Below are 27,012 nucleotides of genomic sequence, written 5' to 3' on the forward strand. Positions count from 1 at the left end.
AGGATTAAGGTTGGTGAGGGGTCCGTTAAAACCACCGGATTAAGGCTGGTGAGGGGTCCGTTAAAACCACCGGATTAAGGTTGGTGAGGGGTCCGTTAAAACCACCGGATTAAGGTTGGTGAGGGGTCCGTTAAAACGACCAGATTAAGGTGGGTGAGGGGTCCATTAAAACGACCAGATTAAGGTTGGTGAGGGGTCCGTTAAAACGACCGGATTAAGGTTGGTGAGGGGTCCATTAAAACGATCGGATTAAGGTTGGTGAGGGGTCCGTTAAAACGATCGGATTAAGGTTGGTGAGGGGTCCTTTAAAATGACTGGATTAAGGTTGGTTAGGGGTCCGTTAAAACCACCGGATTAAGGTTGGTGAGGGGTCCGTTAAAACGACCGGATTAAGGTTGGTGAGGGGTCCGTTAAAACGACCGGATTAAGGTTGGTGAGGGGTCCGTTAAAACGACCGGATTAAGGTTGGTGAGGGGTCCGTTAAAAGACCGGATTAAGGTTGGTGAGGGGTCCGTTAAAACGACCGGATTAAGGTTGGTGAGGGGTCCGTTAAAACGACCGGATTAAGGTTGGTGAGGGGTCCGTTAAAATGACCGGATTAAGGTTGGTGAGGGGTCCGTTAAAACGACTGGATTAAGGTCGGTGAGGGGTCCGTTAAAACGACCGGATTAAGGTTGGTGAGGGGTCCGTTAAAACGACCGGATTAAGGTTGGTGAGGGGTCCGTTAAAACGACTGGATAAAGGTTGGTGAAGGGTCCGTTAAAACGACCGGATTAAGGTTGGTGAGGGGTCCGTTAAAAATACCGGATAATTAAAACTAAATCCTGACAGTTTTCAGAAATACCTAAGTTTCTATATCAGTGGTGCTCAATATTTCCTAAATATATCCTTGGATAAAGAGGTTAAAGTTATTGTGATGCTGTATTAACACATTTAGCTGGGGACCCCCTGGAACCCCCCAAAGACCCCTGGAGGGTCCCCAGACCCCACTTTGAGAACCAATGACCTAATAGCTGATGTGATGCTTTGACTGAATGAATAAAACAGAATAGCAACTTACTCATCATGCTCTTCCTCAAACCTGGTTTCAGCCAACACTCTCCACCGTGGTCCACACTGGAGTTGGAGGAGAGACAAAGTCAGACCTGAATATTCTCTATGATAATATAATTGATAATGATTTTACACCATTAAACATCAAACAACACAGAACAGCATCACAGTATGATTGAGAACATTGAGTCCTTCTCTCCTAGTTATTGATGTATTCACAGTGTATTGACCACCAAGTTATTGATGTATTCATAGCCTATTGATTACCTAGTTATTGATGTATTCATAGCCTATTGATTACCTAGTTATTGCTTTTCTATCAGAGGTGAGCTGGCAGAACAGAGGTTGTGTTGGTCTTTGTCTCTCTCACAGCCTCCTGCTGTCAGAGTTGAACTGACTAACTGTCTCTCTCACAGCCTCCTGCTGTCAGAGTTGAACTGACTAACTGTCTCTCTCACAGCCTCCTGCTGTCAGAGTTGAACTGACTAACTGTCTCTCTCACAGCCTCCTGCTGTCAGAGTTGAACTGACTAACTGTCTCTCTCACAGCCTCCTGCTGTCAGAGTTGAACTGACTAACTGTCTCTCTCACAGCCTCCTGCTGTCAGAGTTGAACTGACTAACTGTCTCTCTCACAGCCTCCTGCTGCCAGAGTTGAACTGACTAACTGTCTCTCTCTCACATCCTCCTGCTGTCAGAGTTGAACTGAATAACTTATTTCTATCTGATGTCTGGTGTTTACACGTGGTCTGAGTAGACACTGCATGCACACCCACACACACCCACACAGTCTCTCTCACACCTCAGAGCGTCCAGTCTGTAGCGTGGATCCTTCACAGCAGCAGAGAGCATCGCTTCGCCTGATTCTCCTGGATGATTGAAGGTCAAGTCCAACTCTCTCAAATGGGAAGGGTTGGAGCGCAGAGCTGAGGTCAGAGAAGAACAGCCTTTCTCTGTGACCAGACATCCTGACAAACTACACACACACACACACACACACACACACACACACACACACACACACACACACACACACACACACACACACACACACACACACACACACACACACACAGAGAGAGTTTCACAATGTTATATTTTGTCCCATTGATCTTAAAAACTTTTGTTTTATTTTAACACAGTTGAACCCAGTTTCAGGCATACTGACTTGAGAGTCTCCAACATGCAGTGTGGGCTCCCCAGTCCCTCAGCCAGGAGGCTGACTCCAGAGTCCTGAAGGTCATTATTGCTCAGGTCAACTTTTCTCAGGCTAGAGCTGGAGCTGAGAGCTGACGATAACTCCTGACAGCATCTCTTCGACAGGTTGCAGCCACTCAGCCTGAATAAACAATAGTGGTGCATGTATTAGATTTGATGTTAAATAAAGATCAAATAATATTTGAAATGTATCCAGATATCAGTGAACCTACAGAGCTTTCTTGGAGGCTTTGAGCACGGGCAGCAACCCCAGAAGAGCCTCCTCTGAAGCAGAGTATTTCTTCAGGTCAAACACGTCCAGCTCCTTTCCTGAAGACAGCAACACGAAGACCAAAGCTGACCACTGAGCAGGAGAGATCTTGTCTGTGGAGAGACGTCCTGACGTCAGGTACCGTTGGATGTCCTCCTCCAGAGAATGATCATTCAGCTCATTCAGACAGTGGAACAGATTGATGCTTCTCTCTGGAGATGGATTCTTTTTGATCTTCTCCTTGATGTATTTGATGGTTTTATGATTGGTCTGGAAGCTTTTCCCTTTTTTTATGAGCTTTTGTACGAACTTCTGATTGGTGTCCAAAGAGAGGCCCATCAGGAAACGCAGGAACAAGTCCAGGTGTCCATTTGGACTCCTTAAGGCCTTGTCTACAGCACTTTGGTAGAGGTGATGAATCTTGGATTTGAAAACCTTTCCAAATGACCTCTTGGAGGTTGAGAGTAGTAGGTTGTCACCAGTGTTGATGAAAGTGATGAAGACGTGGAGGGCAGCCAGAAACTCCTGAACACTCAGATGGACAAAGGAGAACATCTTGTCCCTTGTTCCGCGAACCTCTCCAAACAGTTCTGCGTACACTGCTGCGTCGCTGATATCAATGCCAGACGCTGTCAGGTGTTCTTCCTCGAAGATCAGGTCGCCTTTCATCAGCCCTTCAAAAGCCAGTTTCGCCAGAGAGAGAATGACATCATACTGTTTCCTGTCAGGATACTTGGCATTCTTAAGTAAGGACTGCATCTTAATGAATTGGGAGTACATGGCGCTCTGGCTCTTTGGCAGCTCTCCTTTCTTCCTCACAATTTTTTCCATAACGTTAGAAGTGATCCAACAGAAGGCCGGGAGGTGACACATGATGTGGATGCTTTGGGACTTCTCGATGTGACAGTAGATTTGATTGGCCAGCTGCTCATCATCAGGGAACCTCTTGAAGAAGTACTCCTTCTTCTGAGGGTCTCTGAACCCTCTCACCTCTGTCACCCTGTCAACAGAAGGGATCTGGCCGGCGGCTGCAGGTCGTGAGGTTATCCAGAATTTGGCTTTTGGAAGCAAGTTCCCCCTGATGAGGTTTATCAGGAGAACGTGCACTGTGTTTGGCTTCATCGGATCAGTCCATGTCACAGTGTTCTTGAAATCTAGAGCTGGCCTCGATTCATCAAGCCCATCCAGGATGAACAGAATGTTGCACTGTTGGAAGGTGCAGATATTTATCTTCTTGGTTTCACTGAAGAAGTGATGAAGAAATCCCTCCATGCTGTACTTGTTCTCCTTGTTCGCCTTCATCTCCAAATTCAACTCTCGGAAAGTGAATGGAAACACAAAGTCGACATGCTGGTTGGCTTTGCCTTCTGCCCAGTTCTGAGTGAACTTCTGAACTTGTACTGATTTACCAATGCCGGCCCCTCCCTTCATCATCACTGTTTTGATGGGATCACTTTGTCCAGGTGAAGGTTCCACTATGTCGTCCATGTTGATTGGTGTTTCTGGTCCAGGTGTTTGCCTGTATGCCAATTCAATCTGCTTGATCTCATGTTCTTGATTGACCTGTCCACTGCCTCCCACTGTGGTGTAGACCTCTGTGAACATGTCACTCACAAGTGGTTGTGGTAAATCTTTTGAGCTCCAGTGAATCAAACGCTGATTCTTCTGCCTCAGATTAGACTTGAGCTCTTGTTTACACAGATCAAGAGTTTCTAAATGACCAAAGACAAGATGACATCATTAAGTATGTGTTATAGAATTACATCAGTATAAGATGAAGGTGGGGAAGGTGTACTGCTGTACTTGGAGATACAAAGGTAGAGAACCTGATCTAAGTTTCTCTACTCACCCTTGCTAGCCAAGTCTTGTGATGGAAGTTCAGGTCCTGAATAAGGAGGAGGATAATGAAGTGAAACGTTAGTTTGTCTATTGTCATTATACGTTAGCATGTATTGATGCTCTATTGTCCTTATCTAAGTAACAACATTCATGCAATTAGTCTATTGTCATTATCATTATAGTAGAATGGCATTTATATAATTGCCACTAGAACTCTACAGTGTACCTTGCTGTGTAGTAGTACAGTAGGATATTTTACAGTGTACCTTGCTGTGTAGTAATACAGTAGTATATTTTACAGTGTACCTTGCTGTGTAGTAGTACAGTAGTATATTTTACAGTGTACCTTGCTGTGTAGTAATACAGTAGTATATTTTACAGTGTACCTGGCTGTGTAGTAATACAGTAGTATATTTTACAGTGTACCTTGCTGTGTAGTAATACAGTAGTATATTTTACAGTGTACCTTGCTGTGTAGTAGTACAGTAGTATATTTTACAGTGTACCTTGCTGTGTAGTAATACAGTAGTATATTTTACAGTGTACCTGGCTGTGTAGTAATACAGTAGTATATTTTACAGTGTACCTTGCTGTGTAGTAATACAGTAGTATATTTTACAGTGTACCTTGCTGTGTAGTAATACAGTAGTATATTTTACAGTGTACCTGGCTGTGTAGTAGTACAGTAGTATATTTTACAGTGTACCTTGCTGTGTAGTAATACAGTAGTATATTTTACAGTGTACCTGGCTGTGTAGTAATACAGTAGTATATTTTACAGTGTACCTTGCTGTTTAGTAGTACAGTAGTATATTTTACAGTGTACCTTGCTGTGTAGTAATACACTAGTATATTTTACAGTGTACTTTGCTGTGTAGTAATACAGTAGTATATTTTACAGTGTACCTTGCTGTGTAGTAATACAGTAGTATATTTTACAGTGTACCTTGCTGTGTAGTAATACAGTAGTATATTTTACAGTGTACCTTGCTGTGTAGTAATACAGTAGTATATTTTACAGTGTACCTGGCTGTGTAGTAGTACAGTAGTATATTTTACAGTGTACCTGGCTGTGTAGTAATACAGTAGTATATTTTACAGTGTACCTTGCTGTGTAGTAATACAGTAGTATATTTTACAGTGTACCTGGCTGTGTAGTAATACAGTAGTATATTCTACAGTGTACCTGGCTGTGTAGTAATACAGTAGTATATTTTACAGTGTATCTGGCTGTGTTGTAATACAGTAGTATATTTTACAGTGTACCTGGCTGTGTAGCAGTGGTGACAGTGATGATAACTGAACCACTGATGTTACATCCAGATAAAACAGGAGAAACCACTGCACTTCCACCATGTGCTTCATTAATGGCTCCAGCAGGGGGCACTGGAGAAGCTGCACAATAGAAAGAAACATATTAGTGTTACACTCAGAGAGAGAGAGAGAGAGAGAGAGAGAGAGAGAGAGAGAGAGAGAGAGAGAGAGAGAGAAAGAGAGAGAGATAGCGTGATTATAATATTGCATTGTTTAAAACAATTTGTTGCCTGCCAATAATATGATGATGACACCTTAACTCATTTACTGCTGGAGTACATACAGAAATAATCTGTTACTGTTTAACTAATTTACAAAAGGCTCCGTCCAGATTGTTTCATGACTCACCCTCGTTAGCCTTGTTAGTCGAGTCTTGTGATGGAGGATCAGCTCCTGCATAAGGAGAGGAGGATGAAGTGTGAGTGGACATGGTAAATGCATAAGGAGGATAAATGCATAAGGAGAGGAGGATGAAGTGTGAGTGGACATGGTAAATGGTAACTGCTGTATTTATATAGCGCCTTTATGATTGTGCATTACATTCATCCATTCACACAGCGATGGTGGAGGAAACCATGCAAGGCACCAACCTGCACATTGGGAGCAAGTAGCCCTTCGCTAAACCCAAAAGCGGTTGTCCAATTAAATAAATGAATGAATGAATGAATGAATGATCTTACCAAGGTCCACCAGCAGGCGGGGTTGGTGTTCCATGAGGGCATCATAAAATGCTGCCCGGGCGTTGGTTCCTCCTGGAACTACTGTTGATGTGTACAGAGTCCTCATTTTTTCCATGGTTGTCTTCTCGGCATGAATCTCGCTGTAGCTCTCAGGGTGGACCCAGCTGTCTCCTAGACTGTCTACTACAGCCATGACTGCGGACACCCTTTGGGTCAACTGTGCCCTGTGCTGCATCACAAACTGTGCTGTTTGCAAGAGAGAAAAAGAGTGGATGGAATTAGAGAATCCTATGAATGAAAAACAAAGCTCTCTGCATCTCCATTATGCCATACAAAGTAATGTAACATCTTGTACAACCCTACTGTACAGCCCTGGTAAACAGAACTACTGTACAGCCTGTACTACTGTACAGTACTACTGTACAGCCCTGGTAAACAGAACCCTACTGTACAGCCCTGGTAAACAGAACTACTGTACAGCCTGTACTACTGTACAGTACTACTGTACAGCCCTGGTAAACAGAAGAACCCTACTGTACAGCCCTGGTAAACAGAAGAACCCTACTGTACAGCCCTGGTAAACAGAAGAACCCTACTGTACAGCCCTGGTAAACAGAACTACTGTACAGCCTGTACTACTGTACAGCCCTGGTAAACAGAACTACTGTACAGCCTGTACTACTGTACAGCCCTGGTAAACAGAAGAACCCTACTGTACAGCCCTGGTAAACAGAAGGTAGCACCAGCTACCAACCTACTCACCGGTCACCTCGGACACTGAGATAAAACACTCACCTTTTCTGGATTTTTCTGCATCCATTGCTTCAGAAGTCAAGTCGTCATCAGCATCCTGTTGGATACAGTCATGTTATTTCAATCATAACAATACAGAGTGATGATCGTAATATGGTAATAAATATCTGTATCAGTCAATGTGGAAACAATTAGTAGGATAATATATATTTCCATTCCGTCTAACTCTACTACATATATGGTCTAACTCTACTGCAAAGCACGGGGAGAACATCACATCTAATTCATTGTGTTGCCATAAAGACTAATCCCACCGAGACAAACATTTAATAAGAATTGGGATAAATTAATGATTGATTGAATAATTAATGAACAGATTGGAGAATTACAGTATACATTTCAAGCACAACTCAATACAAAACTGTTAACTGTGGTCGACGATCATAAAGCATTACACTGGTTTACAATGGGGTCCACCATGTTCAATTCGTCATAACATTTAGCACAAATAAACTGTGTAAAGATGTGAGTGCATTAGTAACCAACAGTACCGTGGTCTGTGGACCTGATGCTGATGCTGATGGGTCCATTGTGGGTTTGATTGATGCCTCGGAGTGGAGCGACAGCAGCTAGCACTGAAGAACCTGGATGCAGTGTTGGGAAAGGTCTTTATTTAAGAACCTGGATGCAGTGTTGGGAAAGGTCTTTATTTAAGAACCTGGATGCAGTGTTGGGAAAGGTCTTTATTTAAGTGGTGCAACCACTTCCTTAAGTAGCTTTGTTTGTGCCTGGGTGGCCGGCTGGGTGGCTACCTGTGCCTGAGCACGGAAATTGCATTTGGTTGGTTTTCAAAACCAAGTGTCACTGTTGCGCAGCATACATACATACATATTAAATATTATTACTATACGTGTTTCCGCACGGACATGTTAGAGTGTAACACCAGAGCAGCTACGTTATGTGTAAAGTGAATAAAGTGTACGCAGCTTCAATGCTTTAATCGTCCGTTCTTGAAGTAAGAGAGGCAAGAATGAAACAGGCCTGTTCTAACCCAAGGAAGCTCTTCTCCACTTTCTCCTCCCTCCTTAAACTCCCTTCCCCCACTCAACCTTCATCCCTCACTGCTGATGTTTTTGTCAACTACTTCGAGAAGAAGGTTGATGATATCAGCAGCTCCTTTCCTCCCCTCCCACATAAAGTGGCATCTGACTCAACCAAAACTAACCCCAACATACCATGCATGTCCTCATTCTCTCCTCTTTCCCCAGACGAGGTTCTACAACTAGTAACATCCTCTAGACCTACCACCTGTCCTCTTGACCCTGTCCCGTCTCCAATCTTCCAGACCATCGCACCTGATCTGCTCCCCTTCATCACCTCCATCATCAACACCTCAGTAACCTCAGGCTGCGTCCCATCTGCCCTCAAATCAGCCAGAGTAACACCACTCCTCAAGAAACCAACCCTTGACCCCTCAGATGTCAAGAACTACAGACCGGTATCACTCCTTTCATTTATTTCTAAAACCATTGAACGTGTTGTCTCCAACCAGCTCTCTCTCCATCTCTCACAGAACAACCTGCTGGATCCCAACCAGTCCGGATTCAAGAAGGCCCACTCCACAGAAACTGCCCTGCTGGCAGTCACAGAAGCACTACATGCTGCCCAAGCTGCTTCCCACTCTGCAGTACTGATTCTCCTAGACCGGCAGTATTTGACACAGTGAACCGCCAGCTGCTCCTAGACACCCTAGCGGATCTAGGCATCGGTGGAATGGCACTAAAGTGGTTCTACTCCTACCTCACCGACCGGACCTACCAGGTTTCCTGGAAAGGTCTGTTATCATCCCCCCGAACCCTCCAAACTGCATGGGGTCCCACAGGGATCTGTACTTGGTCCCCTCCTTTTCTCACTGTACACTAAATCCCTTGGCACTATCATCTCTGCTCACAATATATCCTATCACTGCTACGCCGGTGACACACAACTGTTTCTATCCTTCCCCCCCTCTGCCACTCAGGTGGAAGAGCGCATCACCGCATGCCTGGCTGACATCAAACTGAACCCAGACAAGACTGAGCTTCTCTTCTTCCCAGCTCCAAGTCCTGCCCTATGCGGGAGCTAACTATTTCCGTAGACAACGCCCTGGTAACGTCTGTCCCAACAGCCAGGAATATTGGTGTTGTCCTGGACAGTCAGCTCTCGTTCAAAACCCACATCACAGCTGTCACTCGATCCTGTAGGTTCACACTCTATAACATACGACGAATTAGACCGTTCCTCACCCAGGAATCAGCCCAGCTCCTCATCCAGACAACAGTCTTGTCAAAACTCGACTATTGTAACTCCCTCCTTACTGGCCTACCAGCATGTGCACTTAAGCCTCTCCAGCTGATCCAAAATGCCGCAGCTCGCTTGGTCTTCAACCAGCCAAAATTCTCACATGTCTCCCCCCTGCTCCGCTCCCTCCACTGGCTCCCGGTCGCTGCCCGCACAGAATACAAAACTCTGATGCTGGCATTCAAAGCAACCAAAGGTATGGCTCCCCCATATCTTCCAAGTATGATCGAACCCTACAAACCCTCCCGCTCACTCAGATCAGCCAACGCAGGGAAGCTGGAAGCACCCTCACTAAAAACGCCGGGACAACGCTCCACACATCCCAAACTCTTCTCCCTTCTGGCTCCAAAACTGTGGAATGCACTTCCCATTGCAGTCAGAACTGCAGCATCACTCCCAATCTTCCGCCGTAGTCTGAAAACCCACCTTTTCAGACTCCATCATGGCCCATAGCACTTACCCTACCCCCTTAGATAGCATTTCTGTTGACTTAGATAGCATTTGACACAGACTTATAGCATGTTATGTAGACAGCACTATAATTGCATTGTATGTAGTCATAGCACGCCATAGTACATATGTATAGCATAGTAGTATATATGTATAGTTTATATGTATAGTTTCATTATATAGATATTCCACTGTTACTTTCTTAGCTTACGCATGTTTCTTGATAAATGTTTTTATGTGATGTATTCCCATGCTTTTTTGTTCTTGCTTAATGTAAGTCGCTCTGGATTAAGAGCGTCTGCTAAATGCCTACATTGTAAATTGTAAAGTGCAACACGTCCCGCTTTAAGAACAGCACTTATCCCGAGGCTGTTCGCCTCTTGAATGCTGACCCTCTTTTCACTCGCACTTTACAGCGTGAAGCTGCTTTGTAAAACGATGAACTGTGATGAATTTGCAATTTATTTATTCAACATGAATTGTAACGTTTTGCATTCTTCTTATTTATTGGTCCCCTTCATAATTATGATGTCTGTATTTTTGTATCGTGTTCTGTCTGATTATGTGATGTGAATATGTGTATGTATCGTATGTATGTTTTTAGTGCACTGAAACAAATTCCAATCAACTCTGTTGACATGGCAATAAAGTCTTGAATCTTGAATCTAGAGAGCTGGACCACCCATCCATTTTTGGAGAAAAATAAATAAATAATACATAATTATTATTTTCATAATCATATTCATAATGTCTTTGTTGTGTTTTTTCCGCGATCATCTTCCTTAATATTATGAATAAACAGGCTGTCACTTTTTCTTAGCTCTGACTTCTGTCTGTCTGACGTGTCTGTGTTGTTCAATTGCGCAAAAACTACAAATCCCACTATCCCAGAATGCTGAGCTCCCCAGTCTCCCCAGAGTTAGATGGTCAGAGTGCACTGCAGGTACACGGAGCCATGGGCAGGACACGACACACCGAGGGAAAGCCTCAGGGACACGGAGCCATGGGCAGGACACGACACACCGAGGGAAAGCCTCAGGTACACGGAGCATATGGGCAGGACACGACACACCGAGGGAAAGCCTCAGGTACACGGAGCCATGGGCAGGACACGACACACCGAGGGAAAGCCTCAGGGACACGGAGCCATGGGCAGGACACGACACACCGAGGGAAAGCCTCAGGTACATGGAGCATATGGGCAGGACACGACACACCGAGGGAAAGCCTCAGGTACACGGAGCCATGGGCAGGACACGACACACCGAGGGAAAGCCTCAGGTACACGGAGCATATGGGCAGGACACGACACACCGAGGGAAAGCCTCAGGTACACGGAGCATATGGGCAGGACACGACACACCGAGGGAAAGCCTCAGGTACATGGAGCATATGGGCAGGACACGACACACCGAGGGAAAGCCTCAGGTACACGGAGCCATGGGCAGGACACGACACACCGAGGGAAAGCCTCAGGTACACGGAGCCATGGGCAGGACACGACACACCGAGGGAAAGCCTCAGGTACATGGAGCCATGGGCAGGACACGACACACCGAGGGAAAGCCTCAGGTACACGGAGCCATGGGCAGGACACGACACACAGAGGGAAAGCCTCAGGTACACGGAGCCATGGGCAGGACACGACACACCGAGGGAAAGCCTCAGGTACACGGAGCATATGGGCAGGACACGACACACCGAGGGAAAGCCTCAGGTACACGGAGCCATGGGCAGGACACGACACACCGAGGGAAAGCCTCAGGTACACGGAGCATATGGGCAGGACACGACACACCGAGGGAAAGCCTCAGGTACACGGAGCATATGGGCAGGACACGACACACCGAGGGAAAGCCTCAGGTACACGGAGCATATGGGCAGGACACGACACACCGAGGGAAAGCCTCAGGTACACGGAGCCATGGGCAGGACACGACACACCGAGGGAAAGCCTCAGTTAGAAGCCGTGCGACGGTGTCGCTTGCCGAAAAGATCTGATCTACACAATACAAGCTAAACGACGCTTATAGCGTTGCGAGTGCGACGCATTGTTAGCTTCCACTAATCAGATATTTTCGGCATGCAACATCGGCGTGCGATGGAGTATAGTCTTAGCCTGGTTAATAAACCAGACCGAATCAGCCGTTGGCAAAAATAAATTGCCTGCCGGCGGATTTCGGTCTGGAGAGGCTCAATTGTACGCCCATTTCCTACACCAGAGAATGTGGGCGCCCAATAGGGACACGGTATGCAATATGGGCGGGCTTTGGTACAGTGACTTTCAATGCTTGAGACCTTTGACTGACAGTAGCTCTGACCAATTGCGTCAAAGAGAAAATGTTTCCCTGGAAATGAAATCCAAGCTGAGCCTCCCCAGACTAATATCCCGCGGTCTGTGCGATATTAGTCTGGTTTATTAACCAGACTAATATCCCGCGGTCTGTGCGATATTAGTCTGGTTTATTAACCAGGCTAATGTCCCGCGGTCTGTGCGATATTAGTCTGATTTATTAACCAGACTAATATCCCGCGGTCTGTGCGATATTAGTCTGGTTTATTAGAGACGTAGAGAGACCGTATCTATAGGCTAGAGACGTAGAGAGACCGTATCTATAGGCTAGAGACGTAGAGAGACCGTATCTATAGGCTAGAGACGTAGAGAGACCGTATCTATAGGCTAGAGACGTAGAGAGACCGTATCTATAGACTAGAGACGTAGAGAGACCGTATCTATAGACTAGAGACGTAGAGAGACCGTATCTATAGACTAGAGACGTAGAGAGACCGTATCTATAGACTAGAGACGTAGAGAGACCGTATCTATAGACTAGAGACGTAGAGAGACCGTATCTATAGACTAGAGACGTAGAGAGACCGTATCTATAGACTAGAGACGTAGAGAGACCGTATCTATAGGCTAGAGACGTAGAGAGACCGTATCTATAGACTAGAGACGTAGAGAGACCGTATCTATAGGCTAGAGACGTAGAGAGACCGTATCTATAGACTAGAGACGTAGAGAGACCGTATCTATAGGCTAGAGACATAGAGAGACCGTATCTATAGACTAGAGACGTAGAGAGACCGTATCTATAGGCTAGAGACGTAGAGAGACCGTATCTATAGGCTAGAGACGTAGAGAGACCGTATCTATAGGCTAGAGACGTAGAGAGACCGTATCTATAGGCTAGAGATGTAGAGAGACCGTATCTATAGGCTAGAGACGTAGAGAGACCGTATCTATAGGCTAGAGACGTAGAGAGACCGTATCTATAGGCTAGAGACATAGAGAGACCGTATCTATAGGCTAGAGACGTAGAGAGACCGTATCTATAGGCTAGAGACGTAGAGAGACCGTATCTATAGGCTAGAGACGTAGAGAGACCGTATCTATAGGCTAGAGACGTAGAGAGACCGTATCTATAGGCTAGAGACGTAGAGAGACCGTATCTATAGGCTAGAGACGTAGAGAGACCGTATCTATAGACTAGAGACGTAGAGAGACCGTATCTATAGACTAGAGACGTAGAGAGACCGTATCTATAGACTAGAGACGTAGAGAGACCGTATCTATAGAATAGAGACGTAGAGAGACCGTATCTATAGGCTAGAGACGTAGAGAGACCGTATCTATAGGCTAGAGACGTAGAGAGACCGTATCTATAGACTAGAGACGTAGAGAGACCGTATCTATAGACTAGAGACGTAGAGAGACCGTATCTATAGACTAGAGACGTATAGAGACTGTATCTATAGGCTAGAGACGTAGAGAGACCGTATCTACAGGCTAGAGACGTAGAGAGACCGTATCTATAGACTAGAGACATAGAGAGACCGTATCTATAGGCTAGAGACGTAGAGAGACCGTATCTATAGGCTAGAGACGTAGAGAGACCGTATCTATAGACTAGAGACGTAGAGAGACCGTATCTATAGGCTAGAGACGTAGAGAGACCGTATCTATAGACTAGAGACGTAGAGAGACCGTATCTATAGGCTAGAGACATAGAGAGACCGTATCTATAGGCTAGAGACGTAGAGAGACCGTATCTATAGGCTAGAGACGTAGAGAGACCGTATCTACAGGCTAGAGACGTAGAGAGACCGTATCTATAGGCTAGAGACGTAGAGAGACCGTATATATAGACTAGAGACGTAGAGAGACCGTATCTATAGGCTAGAGACGTAGAGAGACCGTATCTATAGGCTAGAGACGTAGAGAGACCGTATCTATAGCCTAGAGACGTAGAGAGACCGTATCTATAGGCTAGAGACGTAGAGAGACCGTATCTATAGGCTAGAGACGTAGAGAGACCGTATCTATAGGCTAGAGACGTAGAGAGACCGTATCTATAGGCTAGAGACGTAGAGAGACCGTATCTATAGGCTAGAGACGTAGAGAGACCGTATCTATAGGCTAGAGACGTAGAGAGACCGTATCTATAGGCTAGAGACGTAGAGAGACCGTATCTATAGACTAGAGACGTAGAGAGACCGTATCTATAGACTAGAGACGTAGAGAGACCGTATCTATAGGCTAGAGACGTAGAGAGACCGTATCTATAGACTAGAGACGTAGAGAGACCGTATCTATAGGCTAGAGACGTAGAGAGACCGTATCTATAGACTAGAGACGTAGAGAGACCGTATCTATAGGCTAGAGACGTAGAGAGACCGTATCTATAGGCTAGAGACGTAGAGAGACCGTATCTATAGGCTAGAGACGTAGAGAGACCGTATCTATAGGCTAGAGACGTAGAGAGACCGTATCTATAGACTAGAGACGTAGAGAGACCGTATCTATAGGCTAGAGACGTAGAGAGACCGTATCTATAGGCTAGAGACGTAGAGAGACCGTATCTATAGACTAGAGACGTAGAGAGACCGTATCTATAGGCTAGAGACGTAGAGAGACCGTATCTATAGGCTAGAGACGTAGAGAGACCGTATCTATAGGCTAGAGACATAGAGAGACCGTATCTATAGGCTAGAGACGTAGAGAGCCGGTAGCAGCTAAACTCCACCACCGGCGTGACAAACAGGAGAGGAGACTGTGTGCGCACACACACACACACACACACACACTATTTGACTCAGACAAACACGACATCATTTCTGGTATTCCACAGGGCTCGATTCTTGGTCCTCTGCTATTCTTCTTGTACATACTGCCATTGAGTGAACTCATTACCAATCACGGAGTCAATTTTCATTTCTATGCTGATGTTACCCAACTATATCTTTCTGTGGCTCCAGATGATCCCTGTGCCTTAGACCCACTGCTGACCTGTCTGTCTAGCATCAAATGCTAAATGAGGATAAGACAGAAGTTCTCATAATCGGTTCTAGTGAGCAGAAATAATCAATAATAAGCAGACTTGGCAACCTGACTGTAGAAAGTAACAGTACAGTAAAGAACCTGGGGGTCATTATTGATTCCGAATTGAATTTTAATTCAAACATTAATCATGTTACCAAGATTGCCTTTTTTCACCTTAGAAATATTGCACGAATCAGAGCCTATTTGTCCTTGGACGATGCAAAAACGCTAATCCACGCCTTTGTTTTTTCTCGGCTTGATTACGGCAATGCACTTTTTTCAGGACTGCCTGAGAAAACAACTGACAGATTACAACTTGTCCAAAATGCAGCATCCAGAGTTTTAACTAGAACTAACATGAGAGAACATATTACTCCAGTTTTGGCATCAGTGCACTGACTTCCGGTTGTATTTAGGATTGATTGTACAATTATTTTACTTGTCTATAAAGCTCTCAATGGTCTCGTACCTTCCTACCTACATGACTGCCTGCCTAAATATGTCCCAAACCGCCCCCTAAGGTCTTCCACCGCTGGCCTGCTCGCTTTGCCTAATAAAATGGCAACTAAAAAATACGGGGAAGCAGCTTTTTGCTTCTACGGGCCGACGGCATGGAACAAGCTCCCACTGTACCTTCGTCAGGCAGCCTCTGTAGACATTTTTAAAGCTCAGCTCAAGACCCACTTCTACAACATTGCTTTTAATTGATCTTTTATTTTTTGTTATTCATGACCTCACTGTTTTGCATTACTGCTTGTTTTTTAATGTCGTTGCCTTGCTTTTCTTTTATTCTCCATTGTTCTGTAAAGCACTTTGAGCTGCATTTAATGTCATGAAAGGTGCTATACAAATAAAGATGTATTATTATTATTATTATTTGTAATAGCGACGTGAAAATTAAACTTAAAGTCGCTGAGAGGCGATGGGATGGGCCATGTTGTCAGACGCGCTCCGCCGTAAACCAAAGGAATTCGCTGGATCCAAATGATGCATTTTAAGGGTTTTATTAAAGCAAGGTAGATAACTCATAATGGTGCTCAAACGTAAAGCAAAATGTCCACAGCTACAAAGTAAATAAAAATAAATGAAATAAAGCGGTCAACAAAAAGTATGGCGTCCCACACACCCCCTCTCTCTCTGTGTCCACAGCAGGTGAACAGGTGATGTTAAAGGTAACCTTGGGTCCGCCCCTATGCCCGTCAATCATCCACATCAACACCAGTGACAGCCTACTCATTTCATTGACCGAATGTATAGTCAACATAACCAAACCATTTCATGGCTCTTACACGCCAGCCCCTAATTATTAGGTTATTACATAATAATTACATTCAAATACATAATAGGAGGCATGAAATCCCAAACTAAAAAAAATTATATATATATATAAGTCCTTCTTCAGCCGAACGCAAAAACGATTCATTGTTCATGAGGCCAGATGTTCCGATGTTTCGGGTAAACACTCGAGTGTGTGTGTGTGTGTGTGTGTGTGTGTGTGTGTGTGTGTGTGTGATTGTAATCCATGGAATGCTAATTGTAAACTTATTCAACCTGAATCCAACAGGCAATGGAATTGTCCAGACATTAGTCCTCCTCGGCCTCTCGGATCAAGCAGATTTTGGACATTGGCAGATCCAGGCAGCTGTCCACTCTCCATTTCCATCAGTGGGCAAAGTAGGTAGATGTGACTATCCTCCTTCACCCCTTTGCCTTTGTGAGGCCTGGAGACATCCTCTGCCATCCTCTTTAGTAGGGTGAACTCCATAATTTCCAGTTCCACATTCTCAAGCGCTTCCACTGATAGGCAACTTGAAACCGTTTCTTTCTTGAAGGTCTCCATACAATTTTCCATCGAACATCTCGTTTGGTCCACGTCCAACTCAAACTGTTTGAGGTCAGTTTTTACTTCTTGTCTCCTCTCACAAAGAGACAAGAGCCAGGTCATAAGACTTAAGATCCAAGCTGCCGACTTTATCACACAGGTCCAAGATTCCCAGTATGGGATCCTGTGAGTCACTGCATCGACCTTCTCCTTGGTCTGTACAGCATGGACAACGGATTTCTTGACCTCAGGGTCATCGGAAACTAGTTGATGAATATCTTCAGGATCAACGTTAAACTTCTTGTTCCTAGTGGTTTTGATCACTGAAGTGTCATCCGTCCAAGTTACAGAAGCTGGATTCATGTGCAGCCCTTTCCTCCACAACACATCCGTGTGACTTGGCTTGGTGGCAGCAATGACCTCCATTTGTGGGGTGGTAATGTCCCTTCTCCTTGATGGTAAGCTGATCAGATGCTGGCCATTGACCAGCTCCATAAATGAATGATCTTCCTTTGAGAAGGCAGGTTGTTCATCATTGCTGCATTCGGGGAAATCTGTCTTAAACTCTGGCTGACACAGTTCATCCAAGTCCTTGACAGACACCCTGTTCACTGATAACTCTTGCTGCTGATAATCGTTTGCGTTCTCGCTGCCTCCTTTCAGCGGTCCAGTTACAGTCCAGCCTAGCATCGTCCTGATGGCATAAGGACCATTATTTAGACTGCTAATAACTTGCAATGGTTCTAAAGCTGCGGGAACATTTGTTCCTATCAATAGCTCAATGTCAGCATCGATCTCAGGCAGCTGAACATGTTGTAAATGAGGCCATCTCAAGAGATCCTTCTGTTTTGGGATATTCCCCTTGTGGACAGGCATGCACATCTGTGTGTAAGCCTTAGGAAGGTTACAGAAGTGCTCCTCGTTCAAACCAGCCACTTCCAGTCCGGACACACTGTAGCTAGAAACAACTTTCTCTTCGCCCATTGTCCTTAACAGAATATTTGTCTTCCTCCCTGTGAGGTCAAGTTTGTGCATCAGAGCTTCGGTGCAGAACACTGCAGAGCTTCCTGGGTCCAAGAAAGCATAGGTGGTAACAGTCTTGCTCCCCTTCTTGGACCTAACATGTACTGGAACAATAGGCAGTTTACAGTCGTCACCAGCCCCAGTAACGCCACTCGATACCACTGTGCCGTCCACTGATATTCCTGACTTCCGATCAGATTGGTCAGACCCTTTGTCCCATTCTTTCCGAGTGATATGAAGTACAGTAGGATGATTACGACCACAAGTTTGACAGGTCATCTTCTTTCTACAAAATTGGTTTACATGTCCAACACCCAGGCATCCGAAACAGACACCATTTTCTCTCAAGAAGCCCATCTTCTCTTGGTGAAGTCTTTTTCCCAACTGAGGGCACAAATCTAATACATGATCTTCTCCACAGCAAAGACATGTCTTCATTATTTGTTCCATCTCTGCAACTTCAAGCCGAGTCATGGGTGTTACCGGGGTCGCAGTAGTGGCATAGCTGATTCCTCTCATTCCAGAATGAGGTTGTGAAGTGCGTTTGCTCACACCTCTAGTTGTTGCTGGTGATGGAGCATCCTGTATGTTTCCAAATACTGGATCCGACAGTATTCTCACTTGTTTCCCAATAAAATCAGTAATGTCCATAAATGTAGCTCTACGTCTGTGTCTTTCCTGCAGATCACATGCCGCACTTCTCCACGTGTCCCGGTATTTGTATGGTAACTTTCTAATGATGGTCAGCATATTTGCAGGCATGTCCAGCTCATGTAAATATTGCACCTCTGCCATGGTGTTACAGCAGCCTTTAAGAAAAAGGCTGTACTCTTGAAGAGCTTTCACATCTTCGGTTTTAATAGGTGGCCATAAAAGAGCTTTGTCCATGTATGCAGATGCAATTTTCTGCTCGTCTCCAAACTCCTCCTTCAATAGAGCCTTAGCTTTAGCATACCCCCTCACGGGGTCCAGGTGCTGGCAGCTCTGAACAAGTTCCCGGGGAAGACCCTTTGTCTGCTGCTCCAGGTAATATAGACGGTCACTGTTATTTTGAGTATTGTTTTCCACTCCATTCTCAAAAGCCTTCATAAAAGCGTGATATTTTAATGGATCCCCATCAAATATTGTTACCTCTCTCTTTGGCAAGGATGAGAGGCATTGCTGCTGTATCAACAGTGTGGTTATTTCATTTTGTTTCCTCATAATACCAAGCATCTCATTTTGACAGACATTTGCATTTCCAGAATGTACATTTGGATTTCCATAATTAGCATTTGCATTGTCATGAGGAGTTGCATTTGGGACATTCAAGACATATTGCATGGATACATTTTCATGATGGTTTTGTTGAACTGGGCGTGGCATAGCTTCCTGGTGCATAACTGACAGAACCTGTGATTGTGAATGAATAGATTGAGTGTTACTTTTGTCTTTAGGCCTTGTTCCTGTGTCCACATGATTGTGTGACATTTTTGGTGTGAATGGATTTGCATTAGCATTGAGGGTTTGCATTTCTCTTTGTGTTTTTTCCACATATGAATTCATTCCATCCACATGTTTTATGTTTGAGGACCTCCCACTTATGACAGTTTTAGATTGTAGCACATTTAATTTTGCCATTTGTGCTGCAATGTCTTCGTCCATTTGCAGTTGCTCCTTTCTCTTGCGCAACCTTTCCTCCTCAGCTTCAAGTTCATGTTTATCTTTTAAAAGTTTGTGTTTGACCTGCAATGCTGCCAAGTCAGCTTGAACAATCAGACATTCGGAATAAACTCTAGAAGTGGTAGATTTCCCTCCTATATCAGAGTTTTGCATTATGGATTTCCTTCCCACATTTGACACACTGTCATTTGGATGTACATCATCTTGTATGTCATGTGTCATTATTGATGCAGCTTGCGTTATTGAATGAGGTTCATCCATTAGGCCTACTGGGGGAGTGGCCACATTTTCGTTAATCATGTCAGTTTCAACTCCCAAAAGTGACCTCGTTATTTGCGCAATAGTGTCAACAGGTTCTGTTCCCTTTGGTTCATTCAACCACTTTTCCACATCACATTTAAATGAATGGCTGTATTTTGCAATGCTGTAAAACCATTCATCTTGTCTTTCCTTTTCCTCGTCAGACAATAAAGGCAATAATGTATTGTGAGACATTATGGCATTTGCGTAATGTTCATCCAAAGTGACCAACAAAGATTTCACTGTCAAAGCATTTGCCCTTTTCTCCATGAAGGTTTTTATTTGTGGTATTAGTGCTTTCATTTTATTGACAGAAAGGTGGCGCTCCCGTTCAAGCTTGTCAATTTTGTTCAGCGCGGCCTTGGCCGTGAGCACAATTTCTCGTTTTCCACGTTCCATTTCTGACTGAGAACTGGTAACTTCGCCAGTATTTATTTGACTCATTTTCCTCTTAATTTCCAAGTTATTCGTGCAATTTAACACATCCACATTGCACACATTGAAAGGAAACTTATCCACAGAACATCATCCATCAGTATTCGGCAATATTCACACTCCAACAGCACAGCAGTTTGACAGACAAGCGGATTTAAATAGACGGCGGATTCCTTTGACAGCTACGAGAGGATTCATCAAACTTTATTCATGCGTCAACTTTACTCAACCCGTGTCGTGATCAGGTAGGTTACTCGTCGCCAATGGACTTGTGCAGACTGCGTTCCTTCCTTGATACAGTTTACAAGCGTAGGCTACTACCTGACTTTCGTTGACTTTGACCGTGACTCACGGACACGGAATGTTTGTTGTCAGCACTCAGCAGCCATGCAGAACCGTGATCCTCCGTCCTTGTCTCCGACCGTCTTTCTTCCATTCTTGTTCATTTGATTCGAACTTCTGCTGTTTGATGCCGCCGTTGACAATGCCGTTTTTTGTTGACAATGTAATAGCGACGTGAAAATTAAACTTAAAGTCGCTGAGAGGCGATGGGATGGGCCATGTTGTCAGACGCGCTCCGCTGTAAACCAAAGGAATTCGCTGGATCCAAATGATGCATTTTAAGGGTTTTATTAAAGCAAGGTAGATAACTCATAATGGTGCTCAAACGTAAAGCAAAATGTCCACAGCTACAAAGTAAATAAAAATAAATGAAATAAAGCGGTCAACAAAAAGTATGGCGTCCCACACACCCCCTCTCTCTCTGTGTCCACAGCAGGTGAACAGGTGATGTTAAAGGTAACCTTGGGTCCGCCCCTATGCCCGTCAATCATCCACATCAACACCAGTGACAGCCTACTCATTTCATTGACCGAATGTATAGTCAACATAAGCTGTAGGCTATTGTATTATAGCCTACAGCTTATGAAATATTAATGATTTCTAGCTAGCAGCTATTAATATTTGATCAGATGATAATGCTCATGACATGTGTGATGACAACTGCCCGGCTGTCACTCCGGGGGCAATATAACCCCAAATATAACCGAAATACGGCACGAAATACGGTCCGGCACGCACGCGCGCGCCGGCCCACCTGGCCATTGTGAGGCCCGTCTAGAATCTCCTTTCTGGCCGTGCCTCTGGCCGGCACCCTGGGCGCGTTTCCTGTGGGTCTGGAAGTTCCGGTGACTCAGGTCACATTCATACCAGAGAGCTTTGCTGCGATTAAAACGAATTCTGCTGCGCATTTTCAGAAAGTGCGCTTCGTTTGGCAGGTGTGAAGGCTCATTCGAATCGAAAATGCGTATCAAAGAACCGCATTATACTCCGAGCAAAAACGGGGGTTTCGCTTCGCTTCCAATCGCACTTGATTACGATTCGGTGCAGGTGTGAATGCAATCCGCAGTAAATAAAGGAAATGAAGCAAACAATGTGGCGGGTGAGGAGCTGAACACAGTTGGAGACGGAGAAGGCATATTTTACGCAGCGCAAAGATGTCCCGTTACCGTGGATAGACGTGGTCGGATGAGGAGACTGAAGCCCTGATCGAAATGAGGACGAGTAAATTAATCAATTATTGCTTAAGAAAGAAGAACACTGCAGTGCAGTGTAATAGTATTATAGCCTACATAATATTCTGTCTGTCTGTGCGTGCGTGCCGTAAACATGGAGTGCTGTCACTGTGTGGGGACTAGTGGGGAGTAGGAACTTTCATCTCAATAAACGTGTAAACATTTTGCGCTGCTGTCTGTTATATCAGTGTGCTCAGCACTGTGCCTGCATGCCCAAAAGAACAGTGTGTGGCTGCGTGCGTATAGTGAGAGAGAGAGAGGGGGGGGGGGGTCCAGTCCCAGACGGCACGACACATGCACGTTATGAGTATAATTTTATCACTGTGTTGTAGGCTGTGTTGTATAGGCTAGGTTTATGAATGGAACACATTGATAAAGGTCCCCCCTGCTGTGTAGGCTATAGTTTATGAATGGAACACATTGATAAAGGTCCCCCCTGCTGTGTAGGCTATAGTTTATGAATGGAACACATTGATAAAGGTCCCCCTTGCTGTGTAGGCTATAGTTTATGAATGAAACACATTGATAAAGGTCCCCCCTGCTGTGTAGTTTATGAATGGAACACATTGATAAAGGTCCCCCCTGCTGCGTTTCCAATTGCTACGGATGACAGTGTGAAGGCAAACCGCAGCAAATTAAATATGCAAGAATCCCCAAATCTCCGCCCATACGCATTGAGTCTACCGAAGTATTAGGTGAGAATGTGACCTTAGATAGCATTTCATACAGACTTACTGTATATCATGTGATGTAGACGGCACTAGAATGGCATTGTATGAAGTCATAGCACTTTATAGTATATATGTATAGCATGGTATATATGGGGTTCTCAACCCGTGGGGCGCGACCCCTCAGGGGGTCGCCAAACTATTTTGGGGTGTCCCCAAGAAGAGTTTACATAGTACACATAGTACATGCATACACCTTCCCTATAAGGCTGTACCCTAGCCCTGTTTTTAGGACTCGAACATTTGCAGGAACATCCGAACCATTTGGTTAATTGGTTCTAATTAATTAATTTCTCAGAGTGCTTTTAACCAGGCTGCAATTCATCAATAGATCCTCCGGGGGGCGACGTTGCATAGACTATCAGTGAAATAATGGTTAAGTTCATCAGGGGTTGGTGAGGGTTGCTACCGGGTTGGCCGACCGGGAAGGCGTGCATTTTGAGTGTGGATACAACCGTCTTTACTTTAATACACTATAATGACAACACCAGATATCCGTCTTGAACATGATCAGAGCGCAGCGCGTGCAGAGATGGGGAACAGGAATTCAACAGGAGACAGGAATTCATCATAAAGGAAGCAAAAAGGGAAAAGATACATATACAGCGAGGGGAAATGGGGGGGATTCAGATTTTACAGAGGCCAGTTTTGAATTGCAGCCATCCGTAGGTGCCCTTTGAGAGCGGTTTTGAAGGAGTCAAGGGATTCACATGTCTTAATGACTGTTGGTAGGGCGTTCCACATTTTGGTGGCATAGGAGCGAAAATAATTTAGTCCCTTGTTTGTGCCGAATCTGGGTTGCACATGATTTGTTGCACTCCCTCTGGTGTTGTGGGTGTGGACTTCGTTTACATTAAGGAAGTATTTAGACAGGTACATGGGTATCTTGGTGGTGTATTTAGACAGGTACATGGGTATCTTAGTGAAGTATTTAGACAGGTACATGGGTATCTTGGTGGTGTATTTAGACAGGTACATGCATATCTTAGTGAAGTATTTAGACAGGTACATGGGTATCTTAGTGAAGTATTTAGACAGGTACATGGGTATCTTAGTGAAGTATTTAGACAGGTACATGGGTATCTTAGTGAAGTATTTAGACAGGTACATGGGTATCTTGGTGGTGTAACGAATCTTGTGGACCAAACCCATTGCAAGATGCTGTACTCTGTCGTCGACCCTAAGCCATCCCAGCCTGTCAAAGTGGGCAGGGGTGAGGTGGGTTTGGGGGGTGAGGCCAAGTAGGAGCCTGACCAGTTTGTTTTGGGAGGTCTGGAGCCTTGTTTTAAGGGCCTTTGAGGTGCTGTGGTACCAAGAGGTGCATGCATAGTGATAAAATGGACACCAACGTAATCAAAAAAGTCAATCAAAGAACAAGATTCCTTTACAGGATCTCAACAAAATCACCTTGAAGACCTTAACAGGGTTTATTTGACTATGCATGCACCTCTTGGTACCATAGCACCTCAAAGGCCCTTAAAACAAGGCTCCAGACATCCCAAAACAAACTGGTCAGGCTCCTACTTGGCCTCACCCCCCGAACCCACCTCACCCCTGCCCACTTTGACAGGCTGGGATGGCTTAGGGTCGACGACAGAGTACAGCATCTTGCAATGGGTCTGGTCCACAAGATTCGATACACCACCAAGATACCAAGATAATGTACCTGTCTAAATACTTCACTAAGATACCCATATACCTGTCTAAATACTTCACTAAGATACCCATGTACCTGTCTAAATACACCACCAAGATACCCATGTACCTGTCTAAATACACCACCAAGATACCCATGTACAAAGATGGGCAGTATTTGAAATACATGTATTTGAAATACGTATTTGAAATACTTTTTTGTATTTTGTAATTTGTATTTCGCTGGGATGGAAGAAATGAGATGTATTTTGTATTTAGATACATTTTTTGACCCAGTATTTGGGTATTTTGTATCAAAATACATTTTCAATGTATTTTGCCCATCAGAGATGGTCAGTATTTGAAATACATGTATTTGAAATATGTATTTGAAATACTTTTTTTGTATTTTGTAATTTGTATTTCGCTGGGATGGAAGATGTATTTTGTATTTTGTATTTAGATAAATTTTTTGACCCAGTATTTGTATTTTGTATCAAAATACATTTTCAATGTATTTTGCCCATCTCTGCCCGTGTACCTGTCTAAATACTTCACTAAGATACCCATGTACCTGTCTAAATACACCACCAAGATACCCATGTACCTGTCTAAATACACCACCAAGATACCCATGTACCTGTCTAAATACTTCCTTAATGTAAACGAAGTCCACACCCACAACACCAGAGGGAGTGCAACAAACCATGTACAACCCAGATTCGGCACAAACGAGGGACTAAATTATTTTCGCTCCTATGCCACCAAAATGTGGAACGCCCTACCAACAGTCATTAAGACATGTGAATCCCTTGACTCCTTCAAAACCGCTCTCAAAGGGCACCTACGGACGGCTGCAATTCGAAACTGGCCCCCATAAAATCTGAATCCCCCCCCCCCTTTCCCCTCACTGTATATGTATCTTTTCCCTTTTTGCTTCCTATATGATGAATTCCTGTTCTGTTCTTTAGCTACATAGAATTGTCTATTTGTACGTCTCTAAATGTTTTGATGAATTGAACCATGTGGACCGTGTTGTAAACAAGTGTAATGCTTAATTGGGTCGTCCACTCACAGTTAACAGTCTTTGTATTGAGTTTGTGCTTGAAATTTACTGTAATTCTGCAAACTGTTAATAAATATTTCAATCAATCAATCTGATTGATTAATCAGAAGGCGGAATAGAAATGACATCACACATTGTGTTGTGTTGTGTGTATGGGTGCATGCGTTTTGCCCCTACAGTTTAAACCTGAGGAAGTGTAAATGTTTACCATGTGTCCATGTGAGAATAAAATTACATTAAAACAAAAAAAGTCTTTTATGTATTTGTATTTGAAAATACTCAATCTGAAAGTATTTAGAACATTCTGTTTAACCGTGCCTGGACGCGAAATCGCCCTCCAGGGCGAGGCCGCTTCTCACCCCCAGGGTGTCGTACTGGTACTATATATTCATACGGTCATAATGTACAGCGTAATACAGTAGCAGTGAAACACTGATACTAGTGTTGGAATATTATCTATATTGTGTGTATAACCTTTTATTCTGAAGTGCCCGGAGTGTTACCCGGAAGTGCTCATTAACATGAGTGTATATATTGGCTGAATAAACGCCTCTCGTCAGTGTGTTGTGTTGTGCGTCAACATGAAACTGACACTGCTGCCTACTTGTCTTATTTATTTCCTCCGTCTATATTTCTTCACTTTATATTTCTGGTACAACACGCTAAGACAGCTGTGAAACTCAACAACTAGTTTGTGTTATTAGGCTCAGGATGGTGAATTGACATCCAGATGAAATCAAAGAGACATTTTACCTTCATAGAGGAGATGACATCGGGGTCATCAGAGGGTCTTCATCCCTCCTCTCAAAGTGGGAAGAACATCTGTGGTGTTTCCCCTGGAAGAGTCAGGAAGAGGAACACAGACCATGAGCACTGGACTAGAAACACAAACCATAAACAATGTGGACTAGGACGAAAGTCACTCTCACCAAGATGGTGATATATTATTTGACCCCTGGTCCCTCTGAGGACCCCTAGGGGCCCCGGACCCCCTGTTGAAGACCCCTGCCTCAGCCCATATGCTAATTGTCCAGAGAATGAATAAAGATTCACTCAGTCTTACACACACACACACACACACACACACACACACACACACACACACACACACCTCCTCGCCACTCACCCTACACACTTGCCCTCGATATGAACGTTCACGTGAGGCTGCGCTATATTAAGTGTCGTCCGAAACCAAGCAGCCTTGAGTGGAAGTGGCTTATAAAGCCCTCAAGAGTGAGTCTGTGCCCATCTAGACTCCATTGCCTTGTGCAGCCCTGCTCTCTGTCCGCATGGAAACCGCCACCTACAAATGGAAGTACCACCACAGATAAATGCTAAATAAACTCCTCCTAAACAATCTTCATCTGATGCAGAATAGACAACGCTCCAACTGATGTTCACAAGGGCTATTTATTTACCCCACTGTGAAAACACTATAAATGAAACCACACAAACAAAACAACTTTTAACACAATGATTTATAAACACCATGGAGGTATATGACATGTCATTTTTGACAGTCATGCTGTATTTCTTTTTTCCATATTAA

General features: G+C 44.3%; 1 protein-coding gene across 1 annotated transcript; it reads right to left on the reverse strand.

The window, feature by feature from the left end:
* Positions 1-1,789: 1,789 nt before the first annotated feature.
* Positions 1,790-26,275, reverse strand: LOC310876178 (NLR family CARD domain-containing protein 3-like; the record flags this gene model as incomplete). The annotated part of the gene is made up of 10 exons (XM_083789623.1): positions 26,217-26,275; positions 7,657-7,749; positions 7,148-7,202; positions 6,353-6,598; positions 6,021-6,065; positions 5,625-5,753; positions 2,482-4,114; positions 2,220-2,390; positions 1,854-2,027; positions 1,790-1,811 (listed from the first exon to the last, which is right to left on the reverse strand). The coding sequence occupies exons 2-10, from the start codon at positions 7,693-7,695 to the stop codon at positions 1,790-1,792; spliced, it is 2,514 nt and encodes an 837-aa protein (XP_083645749.1). The 5' UTR covers positions 7,696-7,749; positions 26,217-26,275.
* Between the last annotated feature and the right edge of the window lie 737 nt (positions 26,276-27,012).

This window comes from Protomyctophum parallelum (assembly GCF_964188405.1).
Source record: "Protomyctophum parallelum genome assembly, chromosome: 18".
In the NCBI taxonomy this organism is placed as follows: domain Eukaryota; kingdom Metazoa; phylum Chordata; class Actinopteri; order Myctophiformes; family Myctophidae; genus Protomyctophum; species Protomyctophum parallelum.